This window comes from Loxodonta africana, chromosome 23 (genome assembly GCF_030014295.1).
Source record: "Loxodonta africana isolate mLoxAfr1 chromosome 23, mLoxAfr1.hap2, whole genome shotgun sequence".
Lineage (NCBI taxonomy): Eukaryota > Metazoa > Chordata > Mammalia > Proboscidea > Elephantidae > Loxodonta > Loxodonta africana.
Window position 1 is genome coordinate 32,960,983 of NC_087364.1, and position 23,013 is coordinate 32,983,995.

The following is a 23,013-nucleotide window of genomic DNA, read 5'->3' on the forward strand; positions in this document are numbered from 1 at the left end:
CAGAAGTCAGAAATCACTATATTGTCGTCTTTGAAGTTTGAGAAGAAATAATTGCTAACCTAGAATTTTATATGCTGCTAAGCAGCCATTCAAAAATGAATAAAAGTACATTTTCATCCAAATAAAAACTGAGAACATTCGCCACCCATTAGAAGCAAGGATGGTGAGACTTCATCTCACATACTTTGGACATGTTATCAGGAGGGGCCAGTCCCTGGAGAAGTACATCATGCTTAGTAGAGGATCAGCGAAAAAGAGGAAGACCCTCAATGAGATGAATTGACACAGTGGCTGCAATAACGGGCTCAAGCATAATAACGATTGTGAGGATGCCACAGGACCAGGCAGTGTTTTGTTCTGTTGTACATAGGTTCGCTATGAGCTGGAACTAACTTGACAGCACCTAACAACAGCAGCATTCACCACTAACAAAACTTCACTAAAGACACTTCTTCAGGCTGTTCTTGAAGAAGAAACATTGTTGTAGAAGAAGAGTATGAGATACAAAAGGGAAGGGTTAGTGAATTGGTCAACACGTGAGTTAATCCAACAGACAATGTCTGACTGTTGTTATTGTTAAGTGTCACTGAGTTTGTTCCAACTCATAGAGACCATACGTACAATGGAACGAAACACTGCCTGGTCTTCCATCACCCTCACAATCATTGCTATGTTTGAACCCATTGTTGCAGGCACTTCGTCAATCCATCTCAATGAGGGGCTTCCTTTTTTTTTTTTTTTTTTGTTAACCCTCCACTTTACGAAGCATGATATTCTTCTCCAGGGAATGGTCCCTCCAGATAACATGTCCAAAGTGTGTGAGACAAAGTCTTGCCATCCTTACTACTAAGGAGCATTCTGGCTGTACTTCCAAGACAGATTTGCTTTTTCTTCTGGAAGTCCATGGTATATTCAATATCCATAATTCAAAGACATCAGTTCTTCAGTCTTCCTTATTCATTGTCCAGTTTTTGCCTTCATATGAGGTGACTGAAAATACCGTGGCTTGAGCCAGGCCCACCTTAATCCTCAAAGTGACATCTTTGCGTCTTAACACTTCAAAGAAGTCTTTTGCAGCGGATTTGTCCAATGCAATACGTCCTTTGATTTTTTGACTTTTGTTCCATGGGCATTGATTATGGATCCAAGTAAAATGAAATTCTTGACAACTTCAATCTTTTCTCCATTTATTATGATGTTGCTTATTGGTCCACTTGCGAGAATTTTTTTTTTTTTTTAATGTTGAGGTGTAATCCATACTGAAGACTGTAGTCTTTGATCTTCATCGGTAAGTGCATCAAGTTCTCCTTGCTTTCAGCAAGCAAGGTTCTGACATCTGCATATTGCAGGTTGTTAATGAGTCTTCCTTCAATCCAGATGCCGTTTTCTTCTTCATATAGTCCAGCTTCTCAAATTATTTGCCTAGCATACAGATTGAATAAGTATGGTGAAAGGATACAACTCTTACACACACATTTCCTGATTTTAAACCACGGAGTATCCCCTTCCTCTGTTCGCAAGACCATCTCTTGGTCTATGTACCTGAGCGTAATTGTTTTGGAATTCTCATTCTTCACAATGTTATCCATAATTTGGGATGATCCATATAATCAAATAACTTTGAATATCAATGAAACATAGGTAAACATCTTTCTGATATTCTCTGCTTTCAGCCAAGATCCAACTTACATTAGCAATGATAACCCTTCTTCCACATCTTCTGAATCCCACCTGAATTTCTGGCAGTTCCCTGTAGATGCACTGCTGCAACTTTTTAAAAATTATCTTTAGCAGCCTGCATTATTGTTTGATAATTTCCACATTCTGTTGGATCACCTTTCTTTGGAACTGGCACAAACATAGATTTCTTCCAGTCAATTGGCCAGGTAGCAGTCTTCCAAATTTCTTGGCATAGACAAATGAGCACTACCAGTGTTGCATCCATTTCTTGAAACATCTCATTTGGTATTCCATTGATTCCTGCAGCCTTGTCTTTTTTTATGACTTCCTTCAAAACCCAATATTCTTGATCATATTCCACCTCCTGAAACAGTTGAATGTTGACCAATTCTTTTTGGCACAGTTTTTCTGTGTATTCCTTATGTCTTCTTTTGATGCTTCCTGCATCCTTCAATGTTTTGCCCATAAAATCCTTCAATATTGCAACTTGAGGCTTGAATTTTTTTTTTTTTCAGTTCTTTCAGCTTGAGAATAGCAGACTATGTCCTTTCCTTTTGGTTTTCTAACTCCAGGTACTTGCACATTTCATTATAATGCTTTACTTTGTCTTCTTGAAACACGCTTTGAAATCTTCTGTTCAGCCATTTTACCTTGTCATTTCTTCCACTAGCTTTAGCTACTCTACATTCACCACCACTCATCTGTTGGTTGGTCCTACTGTGGTGGATTGCATGTTGCTGTGATGCTGGAAGCTATACCACCAAGATTTGAAATATCAGCAGGGTCACTCATGGTAGACAGGTTTCAGTGCAGCTTCCAGACCAAACAGAACAGGAAGAAGGACCTGGAGGTCTAATTCTGAAAAAAATTAGTCAATGAAAACCTTATGAATAGTGGCAGAACGTTGTCTGATATACTGCCTGAAGATGAGCCCCTAAGGTTGGAAGGCACTCAAAATGCTACCAAGGAAGAGCTGCCTTTTCAAAACAGAGTTGAACTTAATTATGTGGGTGGAGTCAAGCTTTCAAGACCTAAATTTGCAGATGTGGCACTACTCAAAATGAGAAGAAACAGCTGCAAACACCCATTTACAATCAGAATGTGGAATGTACGAAGTATGAATCTAGGAAAACTGGAAATCATCAAAAACGAAATGGAACACATAAACATGGCTGGATATCCTAGGCATTAGTGAGCTGAAGTGAACTGGTATTGGTCATTTTGAACAGAACAATCATATGGTCTACTATGCCAGGAATGACAAATTGAAGAGGAATGGCATTGCATTCGGTTGTCAGAAAAAAAATTTCAAGATCTGTCTTGAAGTACAATGCTGTCAGTGATAGGATAATATCCATATACCTACAAGGAAGACCAGTTAATAGGACTATTATTCAAATTTACCCACCAACCACTAATGCCAACGATGAACTGAAGTTTTTTTTTACCAATTTCTGCAGGCTGAAATAGGTCAAGCAATCGAGATGCCTTGATCATTACCAGCGGTTGGAATGTGAAAGTTGACAACAAAAAAAGAAGGATCAGTAGTTGGGAAATATGGCCGTGGTAATAAAAATGACCACTGCGTTAACAGGGCTCCTTTATATAATACGTAAGAGGGAAAGGCAATTGCTTCAGTATAAAGGGTTATCAGCTGCTTGTGAAGTCACTATGTAAGTAATAATACATAAGATTTGTATTTGAATTGATTAAATGTGCCTCAAGTGGTAGCGTTTTTGGGAATATTTGAAAAAGAAACTTCCTTTCACTATCACAAAGCCTATTTCTTCAAAAGACCACGCCCAGGAGAAACCCTAAAACAGCCTCCCAAGTGGCTGGAAGATTGCTCCAGAAAGAAGGAACGCTTAGGAGGCGGGCTTTAATGTCTTTGCCTTCTGATTGGCTAAGAAGAACCGTCTGCCTCCGTGATTGGTCACCACCGGGAGAGGCATGCGGTTCCGTTCCTCAAATCGAGGCAGGAAGCAATGGCGGCTGCCGAGGCTTCGACGACTGGCCTTGCCCCGTCTTCTTATCCGCACCTGGGGAGGAACAGTCGGCTGTGGGGTGCTGCCGAGATACAATGCACCGGGTGTGGGGAAAAAGTGTCCAGAGTTTCTGGTGAGGAATGCCGAGGATTAAGCTCTTCCGGCCATCCCAGACCCGGCCGGCTTGTCGGGCCCGAGCCTCCTGCTGCCGCATTGCACCTCTTGGCAGCAGGGAGAGTAAGACCTGTATAAGAGAGCTGTGGGGGGAAGTGTGCTGAGGGTGTGTTTGGGCGGTTTGAAGTGCGTCATTAAAGCACGCATCCGCAACCAACCCCAAAGGGCACCTTTCCGCCTCTCCCTCAGCTCGCTGCACCCGGCTCTTAAAGACTCTCCCAGCCGTTAGAATGAAAGCCCCCGTGGCTTTAATCTGGTCTTTGTAGGACAGCGTGTGAGTTCTCTTGAGTACTGTTTCAAGCGCGCCCCCCAGGTTCTTCAAAGAGTGGTTCATGCACTCTTTGGCTAGAAATTTAGTGAATTGCCTGGGGTCAAGAAGTAACGAAACTGATTTTCTTTCGTTTTTATTGCTAGGAGTAGTAGACCATTGTGAAGTGTTGCTGTTTTAATAAACAGATTAAATGTTTTGTGGCGATGAGTCCGTTCAACTCATAGCCACCCTGTAGGACGAAGTAGAACTGCTCCGTAGGCTTTCCAAGGCGGTACTTTTTAAGTGAGCAGATCGCCATATATTTTCTCCTGTGAGAAACAGATACAGGACTTTATTAAGTGTAGCTTGGTTGTGAGCAAGTTTCAGATATTTCAGTTGGCTGAAAAAAAAAAAATGTAAACTTTTTGTTTTTAAATCAAGTTAATGTAATTATGATAATGCAATTCAGCAAGGCTATGATTTAAATTTTTTTTATTAACAACAGGTAACTGATTTTATCTCGTTTTTTTTTCCGTTTCGTTTTTACTTGTCTCATGAAGTCATTTAAAATGACAACCTTCCAAAGTTATATAGCTAAGGCAAATATGTTTATTATGATAAACTTCAAATTCTACTTAAAAAAAAAAAAATTAGAGCCTTAAAAATCTCCATATTAGTTTTTTAACCAAGGTTATGGTATTTCCTTAAATAAATGTTAAAAAAAAAAAAAAAAGTTGCCACAGAGTTGATTCCAGCTCAGGGTGAACCCCTTATGTATCAGAGTAGAGCTGTACTCCAAGGGTTTTCAGTGGCTGATTTTTGGAAGTAGATCGCCAGGCCTTTCTTCTGAGGCACTTCCAGGTGGACTTGAACCTTCACCTTTTCAGTTAGCAGCCAGTGTATTACCATTTGCACCGCTCAGGGCTTGAAATAAATACAAGCTTTGTAAAAAGTAAAAGCCATGCCCATGTTGCTGTGTCTGTAACAACATTTAGCTTCTCTCCTTTAAAAGAGAGCCTTGCCAATATCATAGATCATCATAAGCAAGGGCTCTTCTTATAAGAGAGGAATCTTCCCAATGTGTTATGTTAGCCTTCTCTGCCTCCTTCACAGAACTGGAAGTGTAAATTAGTAGAGGGCAATATGATCAAGTAGAAAGAACACTGGACTTGAAAACAACTAAGTTGAAGTTGGGAGTATACCATTTAAGTACCTGAATCACAAAAATATATGCTTTTCATTTCTCAATTGGGTATAATATTCCCAGCCTACTTAGGCATGATTTTTACAAGGATCACAGGAAATATGTGTCTGCACTTAAAAAAGATACGGCAAATTCAAAATATAGGTACCAAGTAACTATATGTGAATTAATGCAAATGCAAATATTTTGTAGTTCCACCTGGTTTTTCTTCTTGACTTTTCTCTCTCTTTCTGACCTGTACAGTTTCTCCTGAATTACTTTAATAACTCACCCATTTTCTAACTAAACTAGGCATCTCTTCCTATACAATAGAATCCCCTCAGATCAGTACTGCCCATTCAGTGTAACCAAACTATGGAAAGTTTAATTCACAACAGAATTTCATCAATAGGTCACCACCATGAACTTCAGTGTGGACATGCCTTTTGTGAACTGTGCTTGTTAATAAATGAAGAATACAGCACAATTATATGCCCTGATTGTGAGGTAAGTTTCATAATTTTTCATAATGAATGCATTACAGTTTAATGTTAAAGGTAAAAATGTTGGAGAAGTAAAACATACTTCTAGTTGGAAACTAAAAACTTGGATTTTTACTGTTGAGTTGTTAAGCAAAGAAGCCTAACATAAGATAAAGCTTTTGCCATCCACCGTGTAATTGTGACCAAGGAAAATAGAAGGTTAAAGCCATACATTTATCAGCTCACATATTTTGAGTCTTTAGGGACCTTGTTGGAAAATGGTATAGTAAAAGTAACCCTGGTCTTCCTTAGTTCTTTTCCCCATCTTATTCTTAATTTTACCTCCCCTTTTCTCACCAATACCATGCAAGCAAATTTTGAACTCCCTTGCCCTTCTAACCTTTGTTTGTCATCAAATTTAGGTTTGTAGGTATGCCATAGTATAAAAAAGGCAGACAAGCTGCACAGTGACCAAAAGTTACTGCTTATTAGCAGAAGCACTAAAAATAGCACAATTGCCCTAGAACAAAAATCAATTGATCCATAAAATGAGAGCATGTTAATGATTTTAAATAAAATTACTGAGAGCACCCTTTGCATTTAACTACAAATATGAATGAGTTAAATTTATATAGCATGTTCCTGGAAAGTTGTATTAACTTATAAGTTCTTAAAGTTCCACTTGAGAGATCAGATGATGAGGATTTGTATTATTTATTTTCTGTGGCAATTTGGTAAACAATTGATACGGAGACAGAAGACCTAGAATGCAGCCCTAGTTCTGTTGCCCTAAGCTTGAGCTTCTTCATTTGTAAGATAGAAATAATACCTGCTTTGTGTTATCTCATAGGATTGTAAGAATCAAATCTGAATTATGTAAAAGTTCTGTGCAAGGTATGAGACTGTTAAAATAGATGTTATAGTCTACCCTTGATTATTTAGGTGTGGATTAACTGGTTTGCAGATTAAACATGGTAAAAATATGCATACTATAATTTGTGAAAGTTTTAAATATAGTAAAAACATTCGCATATTAGAAGGTGTCTATTTGCATTACAAGTCAGGGCCTTTATTGTAGAAAAATTTCATCTCCTTTTTCAAACATGGGGTTCCTCAGATGTGGCTGTCCATATAGCTAACACAAAGGGAGCCTAGCTCATGTGGTTGTAATGGTAGATTCCTGACAGTCCCTTATATAGTGGGTAAAGAATAAGTGAAGGGAGCTAGAATTGCCTCTGTTTGTATCCATCCTGTTCTAATATTTTTAAAAAGACAGAAAAAAGTTTAACAGTAACCTTTTGTGTTTTTTGGCAAGTGATTTCATGTTGAATGGTCCTAAACCATTATACTTGTATTATTTTTAGGATTTTGGATAACATCTGTAGAAGTGTTTGTAATGTATTTACAAAATATTGGTTTTTATTTTAATTAAGGTTATAAAAAATATATTTTGTATCATTTTGACTAGTTTTATTCTAACACTTGCTTTGAGAGATATCTGTGACCTGTTCTATCCACCCCTCCTCTCACCTCCCACCCATGCTGTTACTCCACGTAATGGAGAAGTGACTGTATTTAGATACTTCAGATGTACTACAGCTGGTTCCCATTTAAAGAAGTCCTTCAAGAAACCTTCCTGAAATTGTCACCACTCTTGTGTTAATTTTTAAAGTTTATATTTTTTCTAATATCTAATATTTATTTGGAATTAGGTATAGTAAGAGTGGAAGAATCTAGTCCAAATTAGTGAAAAGTCTGAATTTATAGAATATTTAAGGAATATAATGTATGTGGTCTAAAAAAGTAAGATTTAAATATCTGTATTCACATTAGACCCATTCAGCGACTTCATGGGAGAAAGACCTGGCAAATATTATAGCCTAGAAAATCCTGTGAGGCAGTGCTGCATCACATGTTGTTGCTGAGTCAGAATCAACTCTGTGGTACCTAACAAAAACAACAATTCACATTAGATTTACATTTATAATTTATCTTTAACATTGAAGGCCTAGGTGATATTGTTTATTCTAAACTTAAACCCAAAATGATCCCATTCCAGATTAATAGGTATCTTTCTGTTCTTATTTCTGAGTTTGGGTGAGTGTGGATTGATCTGCTAATCTTTATCTTTCATAGTTGTATGGTTTTTTATAACATCTTTCTCTGCTTTTGAGTGATAGTCTGGTTAATTGATAACCATTCTGTTATTTTGTACAGCAAGATGACAGATTTTGTTCAAGGATAGGATCACATTCAGTTATTTTTCCAGAAACACTGGCATTGCTTTAAATTGCAATTCCTTGACTCCTAGTGAGGTCAGGTAGTTTTTTTATGTTTGACTTACCCTTTTCTGTGAGGATCTTTAACAGATCCTTTCAGATCCTTTGCATATTTTCCTTTAGATTGTTTGTATTTTTCCTAACTTGTAAAAGATCTTCATGTGATAAAGATGTTAACTCTTTAACCCTTTGCCCTCTGTATTGTAAATATTTTCTCCCAAATTTGTCAGTGTTGATTTTATTACATTTAGTCTTCAGAAATATTTCCTTCTTAAGTACATAGTTGGTTTTCCCCCACCTTTGTGGTGTCTAGGTTTTGCCTTTGATCAGAAAGACCTTCCCATTTCGAAGTTTTATATATATATATATCATCCCATATTTTCTTTCCATACTTACATCATTTTTTTAAACATATATATTTAGTCTTTTTATCATATACTTTATACGATGTAAGGTAGGTATATAACTTTATTCAGAATGATAAGAAGACTTTCCTATAACATTTAGTGAATAATCTTTCCTCCATTTAATTGAAATGTCACTTGTATTATGTATTAAGTTTCAAGGCTCTGTTCTACTGATTTATTGTGCCAGTACCATAGTGTTGTAATTAGAGGAAAAAAAAAAATTTTTTTTTTTTTTACTCTTATTATATGGAGGGATAAATCTCTACTGAATGGTATTTTTAAAATTTTTGTAATTCTTGTACAATGTTTTTCCATATGAACTTTTGAATTATATTAATTTTGTATTACATGGACTGACATTTTAGGATATTAAGCCTTCCTCTCCAGGAACTTCGTGTGATGTTCCATTTATTCAATTCTTTATGACCTCTAATAAAATTATTGTTTTTAATTTTCTTTACTTAGAGCCTTTATTTTTTCTTGTTAAATTTCTAAGTACTTTAGAATTTTGAACATATCTTAAGATATAATTGTAAAAAATTTACAGTAAAGTCGTATAGAATGTGTTTTAATTAATTTAATATTCTGTTTAATAGTTGCCAAATTACCAATTTCTTCCAAAAATAAAATAAGGTAGAAAGATCATATAAGCACAATTTTCTCTTTGGTTTATAGAGGATTTTAAGATCTTTAAAGTTCTGTCAAATGGGGTTGCTATGAGTTGAAAACAACTCAAAGGCCCCTGAGGGACCTAACAAACAAACAAAAGTTACTATCAACTTTATCTATGAATGGCATACTTACATAGTTGTTGGATTCTGGATAAACAGAGTTTATTTAATGACTTTCTAGGGTTTTTTAAAATCTTATTTTGTCCTAAGGTTGCTACAACTGTAAGTACAAGACAAGGATACTATCCAATAGATGGATCTATTAAAGAAGATTCTTTTTTGGAAAAACTGCAGCCTAAAAAGTATGTCCTGTGTGCATTTATTTTAGTATTTAAAGTTTAATATATTTCAAAAAGAATAATTTTAGATTTACTGATAAAGTGTCATTCTTATGTTTGTGTTATAGCCCTTGTTTACAGAGTGTTCTTTAGGTTCCTAATTTGCCTTAGCCGTCAAGGGAATGCGGAATCCAACGCCTAAAGAAGCAGAATTAGTTTGTCTTTATTTAAAGTGAAAAAAAGAATACAAGGATTGCCACATCAAGACGAGAAAAGCTGAGAGCACATAACTAAGAAAAGTTAATGGTGCCGGATAAGAGGAAGGTGTAGAAAAAAAAATAACTTATTTCTCTGCTTACGCTTAAGAGTAGCACAATGGGGGACTTTGGTAAGAGGTGACTTGAGAGTGTTATGTCAGGAAAAATAATAACTCTAGGAGTTTTTTTTATTTTACTTTAGATGAAGGTTTGCAGAACAAACTAGTTTCTCATTAAACAGTCCACGTATTGTTTTATGACATTGGTTAACAACACCACGACGTGTCGACACTCTCCCTTCTTGAACTTGAGTTCCCTTTTACTAGCTTTTTTGTTCCCGCCTGACTTCTAGTCCTTGCCCCTGGGTTGGTGTGCCCATTTACTCTCGTTTTGTTTTATGGGCCTGTCTAATCTTTGGCTAAGGGTAAACCTCAGGAGTGACTTCATTACTGAGCTAAAAGGGTGTCTGGGGGCATACTGTAAGGGTTTCTCCAGTCTCTGTCAGATCCGTAAATTTAGTCTTTTTTTGTGAGTTAGAATTTTGTTTTACATTTTTCTGCAGCTCTGCCTGGGACCCTTTATTAGGATCCTTGTCAGAGCAGTCCGTGGTGGTAGCCAGGCACCATCTAGTTGTACTGTGCTCAGTCTGGTGGAGGCTGTGGTAGATGTGGCCTATTAGTACTTTGGACTAACCTTTCCCTTGTATCTTTAGTTTTCTTCATTCTTCCTTGCTCCCGAAGGGGTGAGATCATTGTTAGATGGCCACTCATAGGCTCTTAAGACTCTTAACGCTACTCACCAAAGTAGAATGTAGAGCATTTCCTTTCTAAACTGTGTTATGCCAATGGAGCTAGATGTTTCTGGAAACCACGGTCCCCACAGCCCTCAGCCCAGCAATTCCTTCTCTCAGGGAGTTTGGATGTATCTATGGAGCTTCCATGACCTTGCCTTGGACAAGTAGTGCTACTTTCCCCAATATTGTGTACTTTCTTACCCTTTACCAAAGTTACCACTTATCTATTGTCTGTTTAGTGCTTTTGCATCCTACCCCTCACCACCCTCGTAACCATCAAAGATTGTTTTTTTTTTTATTAACTTTTATTGAGCTTCAAGTGAACGTTTACAAATCAAGTCAGTCTGTCACATATAAGTTAATATACATCTTACTCCTTACTCCTACTAGCTCTCCCCCTAATAAGTCAGCCCTTTCAGTCTCTCCTTTCGTGAAAACTTTGGCAGCCTCCAACTCTCTCTATCCTCCCATCCCCCCTCCAGACAGGAGATGCCAACACAGTCTCAAGTGTCCACCTGATATAATTAGCTCATTCTTCATCAGCAACTCTCTCCCACCTACTGTCCAGTCCCTTTCATGTCTGATGAATTGTCTTTGGGGATGGTTCCCGTCCTGTGCCAACAGAAGGTTTGGGGACCATGACCACCGGGATTCCTCTAGTCACATCCAGACCATTAAGTATGGTCTTTTTATGAGAATTTGGGGTCTGCATCCCACTGATCTCCTGCTCCCTCAGGGGTTCTCTGTTGTGCTCCCTGTGAGAGCAGTCATCGATTGTGGCTGGGCACCAACTAGTTCTTCTGGTCTCAGGATAATGTAGGTCTCTGGTTCATGTGGCCCTTTCTGTCTCTTGGGCTCTTAGTTATCGTGTGATTTTGGTGTTCTTCATTCTCCTTTGCTCCAGGTGGGTTGAGACCAATTGATGTGTCTTAGATGGCCGCTTGTTAGCTTTTAAGACCCCAGATGCCACATTTCAAAGTGGGATGCAGAATGTTTTCATAAGAGAATTATTTTGCCAATTGACTTAGAAGTCCCCTTAAACCATGGTTCCCAAACCCCTGCCCTTGATCCGCTGACCTTTGAAGTATTCAGTTTATCCCGGAAACTTCTTTGTTTTTGGTCCAGTCCAGTCCAGTTGAGCTGACCTTCCATGTATTGAGTGTTGTCGTTCCTTCACCTAAAGCAGTTCTTATCAGCTAATTAATCAGTAAAAAACTCTCTCCCTCCCTCCCTCCCTACCCCCTCGTAACTACAAAAGTATGTGTTCGTCTCAGTTTATACTATTTCTCAAGATCTTATAATAGTGGTCTTATACAATATTTGTCCTTTTGCCTCTGACTGATTTCGCTCAGCATAATGCCTTCCAGGTTCCTCCATGTTATGAAATGTTTCACAGATTCGTCACTGTTCTTTATCGATGCGTAGTATTCCATTGTGTGAATGGTTATTCATCCGTTGATGGATACCTTGCTTGCTTCCAGCTTTTTGCTATTGTAATCAGAGCTGCAATAAACATGGGTGTGCATATATCTGTTTGTGTGAAGGCTCTTGTTTCTCTAGGGTATATTCCGAGGAGTAGGATTTCTGGGTTGTATGGTAGTTCTATTTCTAACTGTTTAAGATAACGCCAGATAGATTTCCAAAGTGGTTGTACCAATTTACATTCCCACCAGCAGTGTATAAGAGTTCCAATGTCTCCGCAGCCTCTCCAACATTTATTATTTTGTGTTTTTTGGATTAATGCCAGCCTTGTTGGAGTGAGATGGAATCTCATCGTAGTTTTAATCTGCATTTCTCTAATGGCTAATGATCGAGAGCATTTTCTCATGTATCTGTTAGCTGCCTGAATATCTTCTTTAGTGAAATGTGTGTTCATATCCTTTGCCCACTTCTTGATTGGGTTGTTTGTCTTTTTGTGGTTGAGTTTTGACAGAATCATGTAGATGTTAAAGATCAGGTGCTGGTCTGAGATGTCATAGCTGAAAATTCTTTCCCAATCTGTAGGTGGTCTTTTTACTCTTTTGGTGAAGTCTTTAGATGAGCATAGGTGTTTGATTTTTAGGAGCTCCCAGTTATCTGGTTTCTCTTCGTCATTTTTGGTAATGTTTTGTATTCTGTTTATGCCTTGTATTAGGGCTCCTAAGGTTGTCCCTATTTTTTCTTCCATGATCTTTATCGTTTTAGTCTTTATGTTTAGGTCGCTGATCCACTTGGAGTTAGTTTTTGTGCATGGTGTGAGGTATGGGTCCTGTTTCATTTTTTTGCAAATGGATATCCAGTTATGCCAGCACCATTTGTTAAAAAGACCACCTTTTCCCCAATTAACTGACACTGGGCATTTGTCAAATATCAGCTGCTCATATGTGGATGGATTTATATCTGGGTTCTCAATTCTGTTCCATTGGTCTATGTGCCTGTTGTTGTACCAATACCAGGCTGTTTTGACTACTGTGGCTGTATAATAGCTTCTGAAATCAGGTAGAGTGAGGCCTCCCACTTTCTTCTTCTTTTTCAGTAATGCTTTGCTTATCCGAGGCTTCTTTCCCTTCCATATGAAATTGGTGATTTGTTTCTACATCACCTTAAAAAATGACATTGGAATTTGGATCGGAAGTGCGTTGTATGTATAGATGGCTTTTGGTAGAGTAGACATTTTTACTATGTTAAGTCTTCCTATCCCTGAGCAAGGTATGTTTTTCCACATAAGTATGTCCTTTTTAATTTCTTGTAGTAGAGCTTTGTAGTTTTCTTTGTATAGGTTTTTTACATCCTTGGTAAGATTTATTCCTAAGTATTTTATCTTCTTGGGGGCTACTGTGAATGGTATTGATTTGGTGATTTCATCTTCGATGTTCTTTTTGTTGATGTGGAGGAATCCAAGTGATTTTTGTATGTTTATTTTATAACCTGAGACTCTGCCAAACTCTTCTATTAGTTTCAGTAGTTTTCTGGAGGATTCCTTAGGGTTTTTCGTGTATAAGATCATGTCATCTGCAAATAGAGAGAATTTTACTTCCTCCTTGCCAATCTGGATACCTTTTATTTCTTTGTCTAGCCTAATTGCCCTGGCTAGGACTTCTAGCACGATGTTGAATAAGAGCGGTGATAAAGGGCGTCCTTGTCTGGTTCCCGTTCTCAAGGGAAATGCTTTCAGGTTCTCTCCATTTAGAGTGATGCTGGCTGTTGGCTTTGATGCCCTTTATTATGTTGAGGAATTTTCCTTCAATTCCTATTTTGCTGAGAGTTTTTATCATAAATGGGTGTTGGACTTTGTCAAATGCCTTTTCTGCATCAATTGATAAGATCTTGTGGTTTTTGTCTTTTGTTTTATTTATGTGGTGGATTACATTAATGGTTTTTCTGATATTAAACCAGCCTTGCATATCTGGTATAAATCCCACTTGATCATGGTGAATTATTTTTTTGATATGTTGTTGAATTCCATTGGCTAGAATTTTGTTGAGGATTTTTGCATCTATGTTCATGAGGGATATAGGTGTATAATTTTCTTTTTTTGTAATGTCTTTACCTGGTTTTGGTATCAGGGATATGGTGGCATCATAGAATGAGTTGGGTAGTATTCCGTCATTTTCTATGCTTTGAAATACCTTTAGTAGTAGTGGTGTTACTCTTCTCTGAAAGTTTCGTAGAACTCTGCAGTGAAGCCGTCCGGGCCAGGGCTTTTTTTTTGTTGGGAGTTTTTTGATTACCGTTTCAATCTCTTTTTTTGTTATGGGTCTGTTTAGTTGTTCTACTTCTGATTGTGTTAGTTTAGGTAGGTAGTGTTTTTCCAGGAATTCATCCATTTCTTCTAGGTTTTCAAATTTGTTAGAGTACAAATTTTCGTAATAATCTGATATGATTCTTTTAATTTCAGCTGGGTCTGTTGTGATGTGGCCCTTCTCGTTTCTTATTCGGGTTATTTGTTTCCTTTCCTGTATTTCTTTAGTCAGTCTAGCCAATGGTTTATCAATTTTGTTAATTTTTTCAAAGAACCAGCTTTTGGCTTTGTTAATTCTTTCAATTGTTTTTTTTGTTCTCTAATTTGTTTAGTTCAGCTCTAATTTTTATTATTTGTTTTCTTCTGGTGTCTGATGGATTCTTTTGTTGCTCACTTTCTATTTGTTCAAGTTGTAGGGACAGTCCTCTGATTTTGGCTCTTTCTTCTTTTTGTATGTGTGCATTTATCGATATAAATTGGCCTCTGAGCACTGCTTTTGCTGTGTCCCAGAGGTTTTGATAGGAAGTATTTTCATTCTCATTGCATTCTATGAATTTCCTTATTCCCTCCTTGATGTCTTCTATAACCCAGTCTTTTTTCATGAGGGTATTGTTCAATTTCCAAGTATTTGATTTCTTTTCCCTAGTTTTTCTGTTATTGATTTCTAGTTTTATTGCCTTGTGGTCTGAGAAGATGCTTTGTAATATTTCGATGTTTTGGATTCTGCAAAGGTTTGTTTTATGACCTAATATGTGGTCTATTCTAGAGAATGTTCCATGTGCGCTAGAAAAAAAGTATACTTTGCAGCAGTTGGGTGGAGAGTTCTGTGTAAGTCAATGAGGTCAAGTTGGTTGATTGTAGTAATTAGGTCTTCCGTGTCTCTATTGAGCTTCTTACTGGATGTCCTGTCCTTCTCCGAAAGTGGTGTGTTGAAGTCTCCTACTATAATTGTGGAGGTGTCTATCTGACTTTTCAGTTCTGTTAAAATTTGATGTATGTATCTTGCAGCCCTGTCATTGGGTGCATAAATATTTAATATGATTATGTCTTCCTGATCATTTGTCCCTTTTATCATTATGTAGTGTCCTTCTTTATCCTTTGTGGTGGATTTAAGTCTAAAGTCTATTTTGTCAGAAATTAATATTGCTACTCCTCTTCTTTTTTGCTTATTGTTTGCTTGCTGTATTTTTTTCCCATCCTTTGAGTTTTAGTTTGTTTGTGTCTCTAAGTCTAAGGTGTGTCTCTTGTAGTCAGCATATAGACGGATCGTATTTCTTTATCCAGTCCGAGACTCTCTGTCTCTTTATTGGTGCATTTAGTCCATTCACATTCAGCGTAATTATAGATAAATAAGTGTTTAGTGTTGTCATTTTGATGCCTTTTTATGTGTGTTGTTGACAATTTCATTTTCCACATACTTTTTTGTGCTGAGACATTTTTCTTAGTAAATTGTGAGATCCTCATTTTCATAGTGTTTGACTTTATGTTTGTTGAGTCGTTACGTTTTCTTGGCTTTTATCTTGAGTTATGGAGTTGTTATACCTCTTTGTGGTTACCTTATTATTTACCCCTATTTTTCTAAGTAAAAACCTAACTTGTATTGTTCTATATCGCCTTGTATCACTCTCCATATGGCAGTTCTATGCCTCCTGTATTTAGTCCCTCTTTTTGATTATTGTGATCTTTTATATATTGACTTCAGTGATTCCCTGTTATGAGCATTTTTTTTTTAATTTATCTTAAGTTGTTTTCGTGATTTTCCTCTTTGAGTTGATATCAGGATGTTCTGTTTTGTGACCTTGTGTTGTGCTGGTATCTGATATTATTGGTTTTCTGACCAAACAATATCCTTTAGTATTTCTTGTAGCTTTGGTTTGGTTTTTGCAAATTCTCTAAACTTGTGTTTATCTGTAAATATCTTAATTTCACCTTCATATTTCAGAGAGAGTTTTGCTGGATATATGATCCTTGGCTGGCAGTTTTTCTCCTTCAGTGCTTTGTATATGTCGTCCCATTCCCTTCTTGCCTGCATGGTTTCTGCTGAGTAGTCTGAACTTATTCTTATTGATTCTCCCTTGAAGGAGACCTTTCTTTTCTCCCTGGCTGCTTTTAAAATTTTCTCATTATCTTTGGTTTTGGCGAGTTTGATGATATGTCTTGGTGTTTTTATTTTTGGATCAATCTTAAATGGGGTTCGATGAGCATCTTGGATAGATATCCTTTTGTGTTTCATGATGTCAGGAAAGTTTTCTGTCAGGAGATCTTCAACTATTTTCTCTGTGATTTCTGTCCTCCCTCCCTGTTCTGGGACTCCAATCACACGCAAGTTATCCTTCTCAATAGAGTCCCACATGATTCTTAGGGTTTCTTCATTTTTTTTAATTCTTTTATCTGATTTTTTTTCAGCTATGTTGGTGTTAATTCCCTGGTCCTCCAGATGTCCCAGTCTGCATTCTAATTGCTCGTGTCCACTCCTCTGCCTTCCTTTTGCATTGTCTAATTCTATAATTTTATTGTTAATCTTTTGGATTTCTACATGCTGTCTCTCTATGGATTCTTGCAACTTATTGATTTTTCCACTATGTTCTTGAATAATCTTTTTGAGTTCTTCAACTGTTTTATCAGTGTGTTCCTTGGCTTTTTCTGCAGTTTGCCTTATTTCATTTCTGATGTCTTGAAGCATTCTGTAAATTAGTTTTTTATATTCTGTATCTGATAATTCCAGGATTGTATCTTCATTTGGGAAAGGTTTTGATTTTTTTGTTTGGGGGGTTGTAGAAGCTGTCATGGTCTGCTTCTTTATGTGGTTTGATATGGACTGCTCTCTCCAAGCCATCACTGGGAAACTAGTTTTTCCAGAAAATCCACTAAAAAAAAAAATGCAGTCAGATCCCTATCAGAACTCCCTTTGAATTATAACCGCCACCGTGTTCCCTGTAAGGATGAAAGTCTGAGATTTGGATCATATATGCTTGGCTGTAGCTGGTTCTGTGTTTTTAGTCCAATTCGGGGTGGATTTTTGGTCCCTGGGTTTTTTGTGGTTCCTTCTCTCAGGCTGGAAGAGTGGGTTAGGAAAAGACAAAAAGAAAAAAAAAAGTGGGGGGGGGGAAGCAAAGCCGCCGTGGAGCCGGAACCGTTCTCCCTCTGGCTCAGGAAATTCCAATGTTAATGAAGCCGCCTGGGGAGGGTGGGGGAGGGATCATAGAGATAGGAGAGTAGCACCTCAGAATGTAGCCAGAGTTGCTTGTCTTGCTTGGAATGACTTTCATCTGAGATTCCCGAGGGGCGTGTCGCCTATGTGTGCTGGTGTGTGGAGATTGCCCCCGGGGACCTGGCCCACTGAAGCCATGGTCAGATCCTCCGCTGCCAGTCCCACGCCCAGCGTCAAGGTTCCCCTGCTGGGACGGTGCACTCCTGACTCCAAAATCAGTCGCTGACTCCCGGGGACTTCTCATCCCACCAGCCGCGTCGCTGCGCCACCCTCGAGGACCGGCTGGGCCGCCTCCTGGGGTTAGTTCAGGGTAGTGGAGCTCCTCCCTGTGCTTGCGCCGTGACAGCGCCCAGTCCATAGCCCGGCAGCAAGATTCCCCGGCTGGGATGCTGCACTCCCAGCTCCAAGACCAGTCAGTGCCTCCCGGGGACTTCTCCCACCGCTGCGTCGCCATGCCGCCTGAGCGGACTGGCTGGGCCCCCTCCCGGGGTGAGTTCAGGGGGGTAGGGCTGCGCCCCTTGTTTGCGCCATCAGCTCCCCTGGGCCCTGCCCTAAATCGGGCGCCAAGGTTACCTGACTGGGACGCTGGCTCGAGGCTCCAAAAACAATCGCTGCTTCCCCATATCTGTTTGTTTTCCGTCTCTAAATCTGTGTTTGTTGTTCAGGGTTCGTAGATTGTTATGTATGTGATCGATTCACTTGTTTTTCCGAGTCTTTGTTGCAAGAGGGATCCGAGGTAGCGTCTACCTAGTCCGCCATCTTGGCCCCGCCTCCGATTGTTTCTTTTTATGTGTAAACCTTTTCAAGAGTTTTTACTATAGTGGTCTCATACAATGTTTGTCTTTTTGTGATTGACTTATTTCACTCAGCATAATGCCCTCCAGGTGCATCCATATTATGAGATGCTTCACAGATTCATCATTGTTCTTTATCAGTGCATAACACTCTATGTGTGTATGTACTATAGTTTGTTATCTATTCATCATTGATGGGCATGTAGGTTGTTTCCATCTTCTTGGTATTGTGAACAATGCTGCAAAGAACACAGGTGTGCATGTCTGTTTGTGTGATGGCTCTTATTTCTCTAGGATGTATTCCTAGGAGTGGAATTTGCTGGATCATATGGTATTCTATTTCTAGGTTTCTAAGGAAGTGCCATATCATTTTCCAAAATGGTTGTATCATTTTGCCTTCCCACCAGCAGTGCGTAAGAGTTCCAGTCTCCCCACAGCTTCTGCAACATTTGTTATTTTCTGTTTTTTTGATTTGTGCCAGTAATGCAGGGGTGAGATGGTATCTCACCATGGTTTTAATTTGCGTTCTCTTTTTAGTGGCTAGTGATCACGAGCTTTTCCTCATGTGTCTATTGGCTGCTTGAATGTCTTATTTGGTGAAGTGTCTGTTCGTTTCCTTTGCCCACTTTTTAATTGCATTATTTGTCTTCTTGTTGTAAAGGTGTTGGATTTTCTTGTAGATTTTAGAGATCGGACCATTGTCTGATTTGTAATAGCCAAAAATTTTTTCCCACTCAGTAGGTTCTCTTTTTACTCTTCTGGTGAAGTGTGTGTGTGTGTGTGTGTGTGTGTGTGTGTGTGTGTTTTAATTTTCATTGTGCTTTAACTGAAAGTTTACAAACCAAGTCAGTCTCTCATACAAAAATGTATATACACCTTACTATATACTCCTGGTTGCTCCCCCTCTAATGAGACAGCATACTCCTTCCCTCCACTCTCTATTTTCGTATCCATTCGACCAGCTTCTGAACCCCTCTACCCTCACATCTCTTCTCCAGACAGGAGCTGCCCACGTAATCTCATGTGTCTACTTGATCCAAGAAGCTCACTCTTCACCAGTATCATTGTCTATCCATAGTCTAGTCCAATCCGTGTCTGAAGAGTTGGCTTTGGGAACGGTTCCTGTCTTGGGCTGACAGAAGGTCTGGGGACCATGATCTCTGGGGTCCTCCTAGTCTCAGTCAGACCGTTAAGCCTGGTCTTTTTACTAGAGTTTGCAGTCTGCATCCCACCGCTCTCCTGCTCCCACAGGGGTTCTCTTGTTCCCTGTCAGGGCAGTCATCAGTTGTAGCTGGGCACCATCTAGTTCTCCTGGTCTCAGGCTGATGTAGTCTCTGGTTTACGTGGCCCTTTCTGTCTCTTGGGCTCGTAATTATTTTGTGTCTTTGGTGTTCTTCATTGTCTTTTGGTCCAGGTGGGTTGAGACCAATTGATACATCTTAGATGGCCACCTGCTAGCATTTAAGACCCCAGATGCTACTCTCCAAAGTGGGATGCAGAATTTTTTCTTAATAGATTTTATGATGCCAGTTGACTTGGATGTCACCTGAAACCATGATCCCCAAAGCCCCACCCCTGCCATACTGGCCTTCAAAGTGTTCAGTTTTTTCAGGAAACTTCTTTGCTTTTGGTTTAGCCCAGTTGTGCTGACGTCGCCTGTATTGTGCGTTGTCTTTCCCTTCACCTAAAATAGTTCTTATATACTACATAATTAGTGAAAACCCCTCTCCCTCCCTCCCTCCTTACTCTCGTAACCATCAAAGAATATTTTCTTCTTTGTTTAGACTATTTCTCGAGTTCTTACCATAGTGGTCTTATACAATATTTGTCCTTTTGCAACTGACTAATTTCACTCAGGATAATGCCTTCCAGATTGCTCCATGTTATGAAATGTTTTACGGATTCATCTTTGTTCTGTATTGATGCATAGTATTCCATTGTGTGAATATACCATAATTTATTTATGCATTCATCTGTTGATGGGCACCTTGATTGCTCCATCTTTTTGCTAGTGTAAACAATGCTGCAGTGAACATGGGTGTGCATGTATCTGTTCGTATAAAGACTCTTATTTCTCTAGAATATATTCCAAGGAGTGGGATTGCTGGATCATATGGTAGTTCTGCTTTTTACGGAACCGCCAAATAATTTCCAAAGTGGTTGTACCATTTTACATTGCCGTCAGCAGTGTGTAAGTGTTCTAGTCTCTCCACAACCTCTCCAACATTTATTATTTTGTGTTTTTTGGATTAATGCCAGCCTTGTTGGAGTGAGATGGAATATCATGGTAATTTTGATTTGCATTTCTCCAATGGCTAATGATCGTGAGGATTTCCTCATGTATCTATGAGCTACCCGAATGTCTTCTGTAGTGAAGTGCCTGTTCATATCCTTTGCCTAACTTTTAATTGGGTTATTTATCTTTTTATAGTTGAGTTTTTGCAGTATCACGTAGATTTTAGAGATCATGCTGATTGGAAATGTCATAGCTAAAACTTATTCCCAGGCTGTAGGTAATCTTTCTACTCTTTTGGTGAAGTCTTTGGATGAACATAGGTGTTTGATTTTTAGGAGCTCCCAATCATCTAGTTTCTTTTCTGGTGTTTGTGCATTGTTAGTAATGTTTCATATACAGTTTATGCCATATATTAGGGCTCCTAGTGTTGTCCCTATTTTTTCTTCCATGATCTTTATTGTTTTAGATTTTATATTTAGGTCTTTGATCCATTTTGAGTTAGTTTTTGTGCATGGTGTGAGGTATGGGTCTTGTTTCACTGTTTTTACAGATGCATATCCGGTTATGCCAGCACCATTTGTTAAAGAGACTGTCTTTTTCCCATTTAACTGTTTTGGGGCCTTTGTCAAATATCAGCTGCTCATATGTGTATAGATTTATGTCTGGATTCTCAGTTCTGTTCCACTGGTCTGTGTATCTGTTGTTATACCAGTACCAGGCTGTTTTGACTACTGTGGCGGTAAAATAGGTTCTAAAATCAGGTAGAGTGAGGCCTCCCTTTTTTTTTTTCTTCTTTTTCGTTTTGCTTATCCGGGGCCTCTTTCCCTTCTATATGAAGTTGTGGTTTGTTTCTCAATTTCATTAAAAAATATCATTGGAATTTGGATCGGAATTGTGTTATATCTATAGATGGCTTTTGGTAGAATAGACCTTTTTACACTGTTAAGTCTTCCTATCCATGAACAAGGTATGTTTTTCTACTTATGTAGGTCTCTTTTGGTTTCTTGCAGCAGTGTCTTGTAGCTTTTTCTGTATTGGTCTTTTACATCTCTGGTAAGATTTATTCCTAAGTATTTTATCTTCTGTAAATGGTATTGATTTGGTGATTTCCTCTTCGATGTTCTTTTTGTTGGTGTAGAGGAACCCAACTGATTTTTGTATGTTTATCTTGTATCCTGATACCCTGCTGAACTCTTCTATTAGTTTCAGTATTTTTCTTGAGGATTATTCAGGGCTTTCTGTGTATAAGATTAGGTCATCTGCAAATAGAGATACTTTTACTTCTTCCTTACAAATCTGTATGCCTTTATTTCTTTATCTAGCCCAATTGCTGTGGCTAGGACCTCCAACACAATGTTGAATAAGAGTGGTGATAAAAGGTATCCTTATCTGGTTCCTGATCTCAAGGGGAATGCTTTTTGACTCTCTCCATTTAGGATGACATTGGCTGTTGGCTTTGTAAAAATGCCCTTTATTATGCTGAGGAATTTTCCTTCCATTCCTATTTTGCTGAGAGTTTTTATCATGAATTGGTGTTGAACTTCGTCAGATGCCTTTTCTGCATCAATTGATAGAATCTTGTGGTTCTTGTTTTATTTATTCGGTGGATTACATTAATTGCTTTTCTAATGTTGAACCATCCCTGCATACCTGATATGAATCCTACTTAGTAATGGTGAATTATTTTCTTTGATATGTTGTTGAACTCTATTGGCTAGAGTTTTGTTGAGGATTTTTGCATCTAAGTTCATGAAGCTTTGTGATTTTTTTTTTTTTTTGGTGTCTTTATCTGGTTTTGGTATCAGGGATATGGTGGCTTCACAGAATAAGTTTGGGAGTATGCTCTGAAATACCGTACTAGTAGTGGTGTTAACTCTTCTTTGAAAGCTTGGTAGAACTCTGCAGCGAAGCCATCTGAGCCAGGGTTTTTTTTTTGTTGGGAGTTTTTAATTACCTTTTCAATCTCTTCTTTTGCTCTGGGTTTATTTAGTTGCTCTACTTCCGTTTGTGTTAGTTTAGGTAGGTAGTGTGTTTCTAGAAATTCATCCATTTCTTCTCTGTTTTCAAATTTGTTAGAGTACAATATTTCATAGTAATCTGTTATGATTCTTTTAATTTCAGTTGAGTCTGTTGTAATATCGCCCATCTCATTTCTTGTTCAGGTTATTTGCTTCCTCTCCTGTTTTTCTTTTGTCAGTTTTGCAGTGGTTTATCAACTTTGTTAATTTTTTCAAAGAACCAGCTTTTGGTCTTGTTTACTTTTTCAATTGTTTTTCTGCTCTCTATTTCATTTAATTCTGCTCTAATTTTTGTTATTTGCTTTGTTCTGGTACCTGAGGGTTTCACTTGTTGCTGTCTTTCTCTTTGTTCAAGTTGTAGGGATATTTCTTTGATTTTGGCCCTTTTTTTTGTATGTGTGCATTTATTCATGTAAATTGATCTGTGAGCACTGCTTTAGCTGTGTCCCAAAGGTTCTGATAGAAAGTGTTTTCATTCTCATTGGATTCTATGAATTTCTTTCTTCCATCCTTGATGTCTTCTATAACCCAGTCGTTTCTGAGCAGGGTATGTTCAGTTTGTAAGTGTTTGATTTCTTTTCCCTGCTTTTTCTG

General features: G+C 38.2%; 1 protein-coding gene across 1 annotated transcript in view; it reads left to right on the plus strand.

The window, feature by feature from the left end:
• The first annotated feature begins 3,665 nt into the window (after positions 1–3,665).
• The window catches only part of RNF17 (ring finger protein 17), a 224,019-nt gene continuing 204,671 nt past the window's right edge, over positions 3,666–23,013 (plus strand). The window contains exons 1-3 of the mRNA XM_064275375.1: positions 3,666–3,798; positions 5,685–5,779; positions 9,322–9,413. Coding sequence (XP_064131445.1) covers positions 3,666–3,798; positions 5,685–5,779; positions 9,322–9,413 — 320 coding nt within the window. The remainder of the gene's footprint in view (positions 3,799–5,684; positions 5,780–9,321; positions 9,414–23,013) is intronic.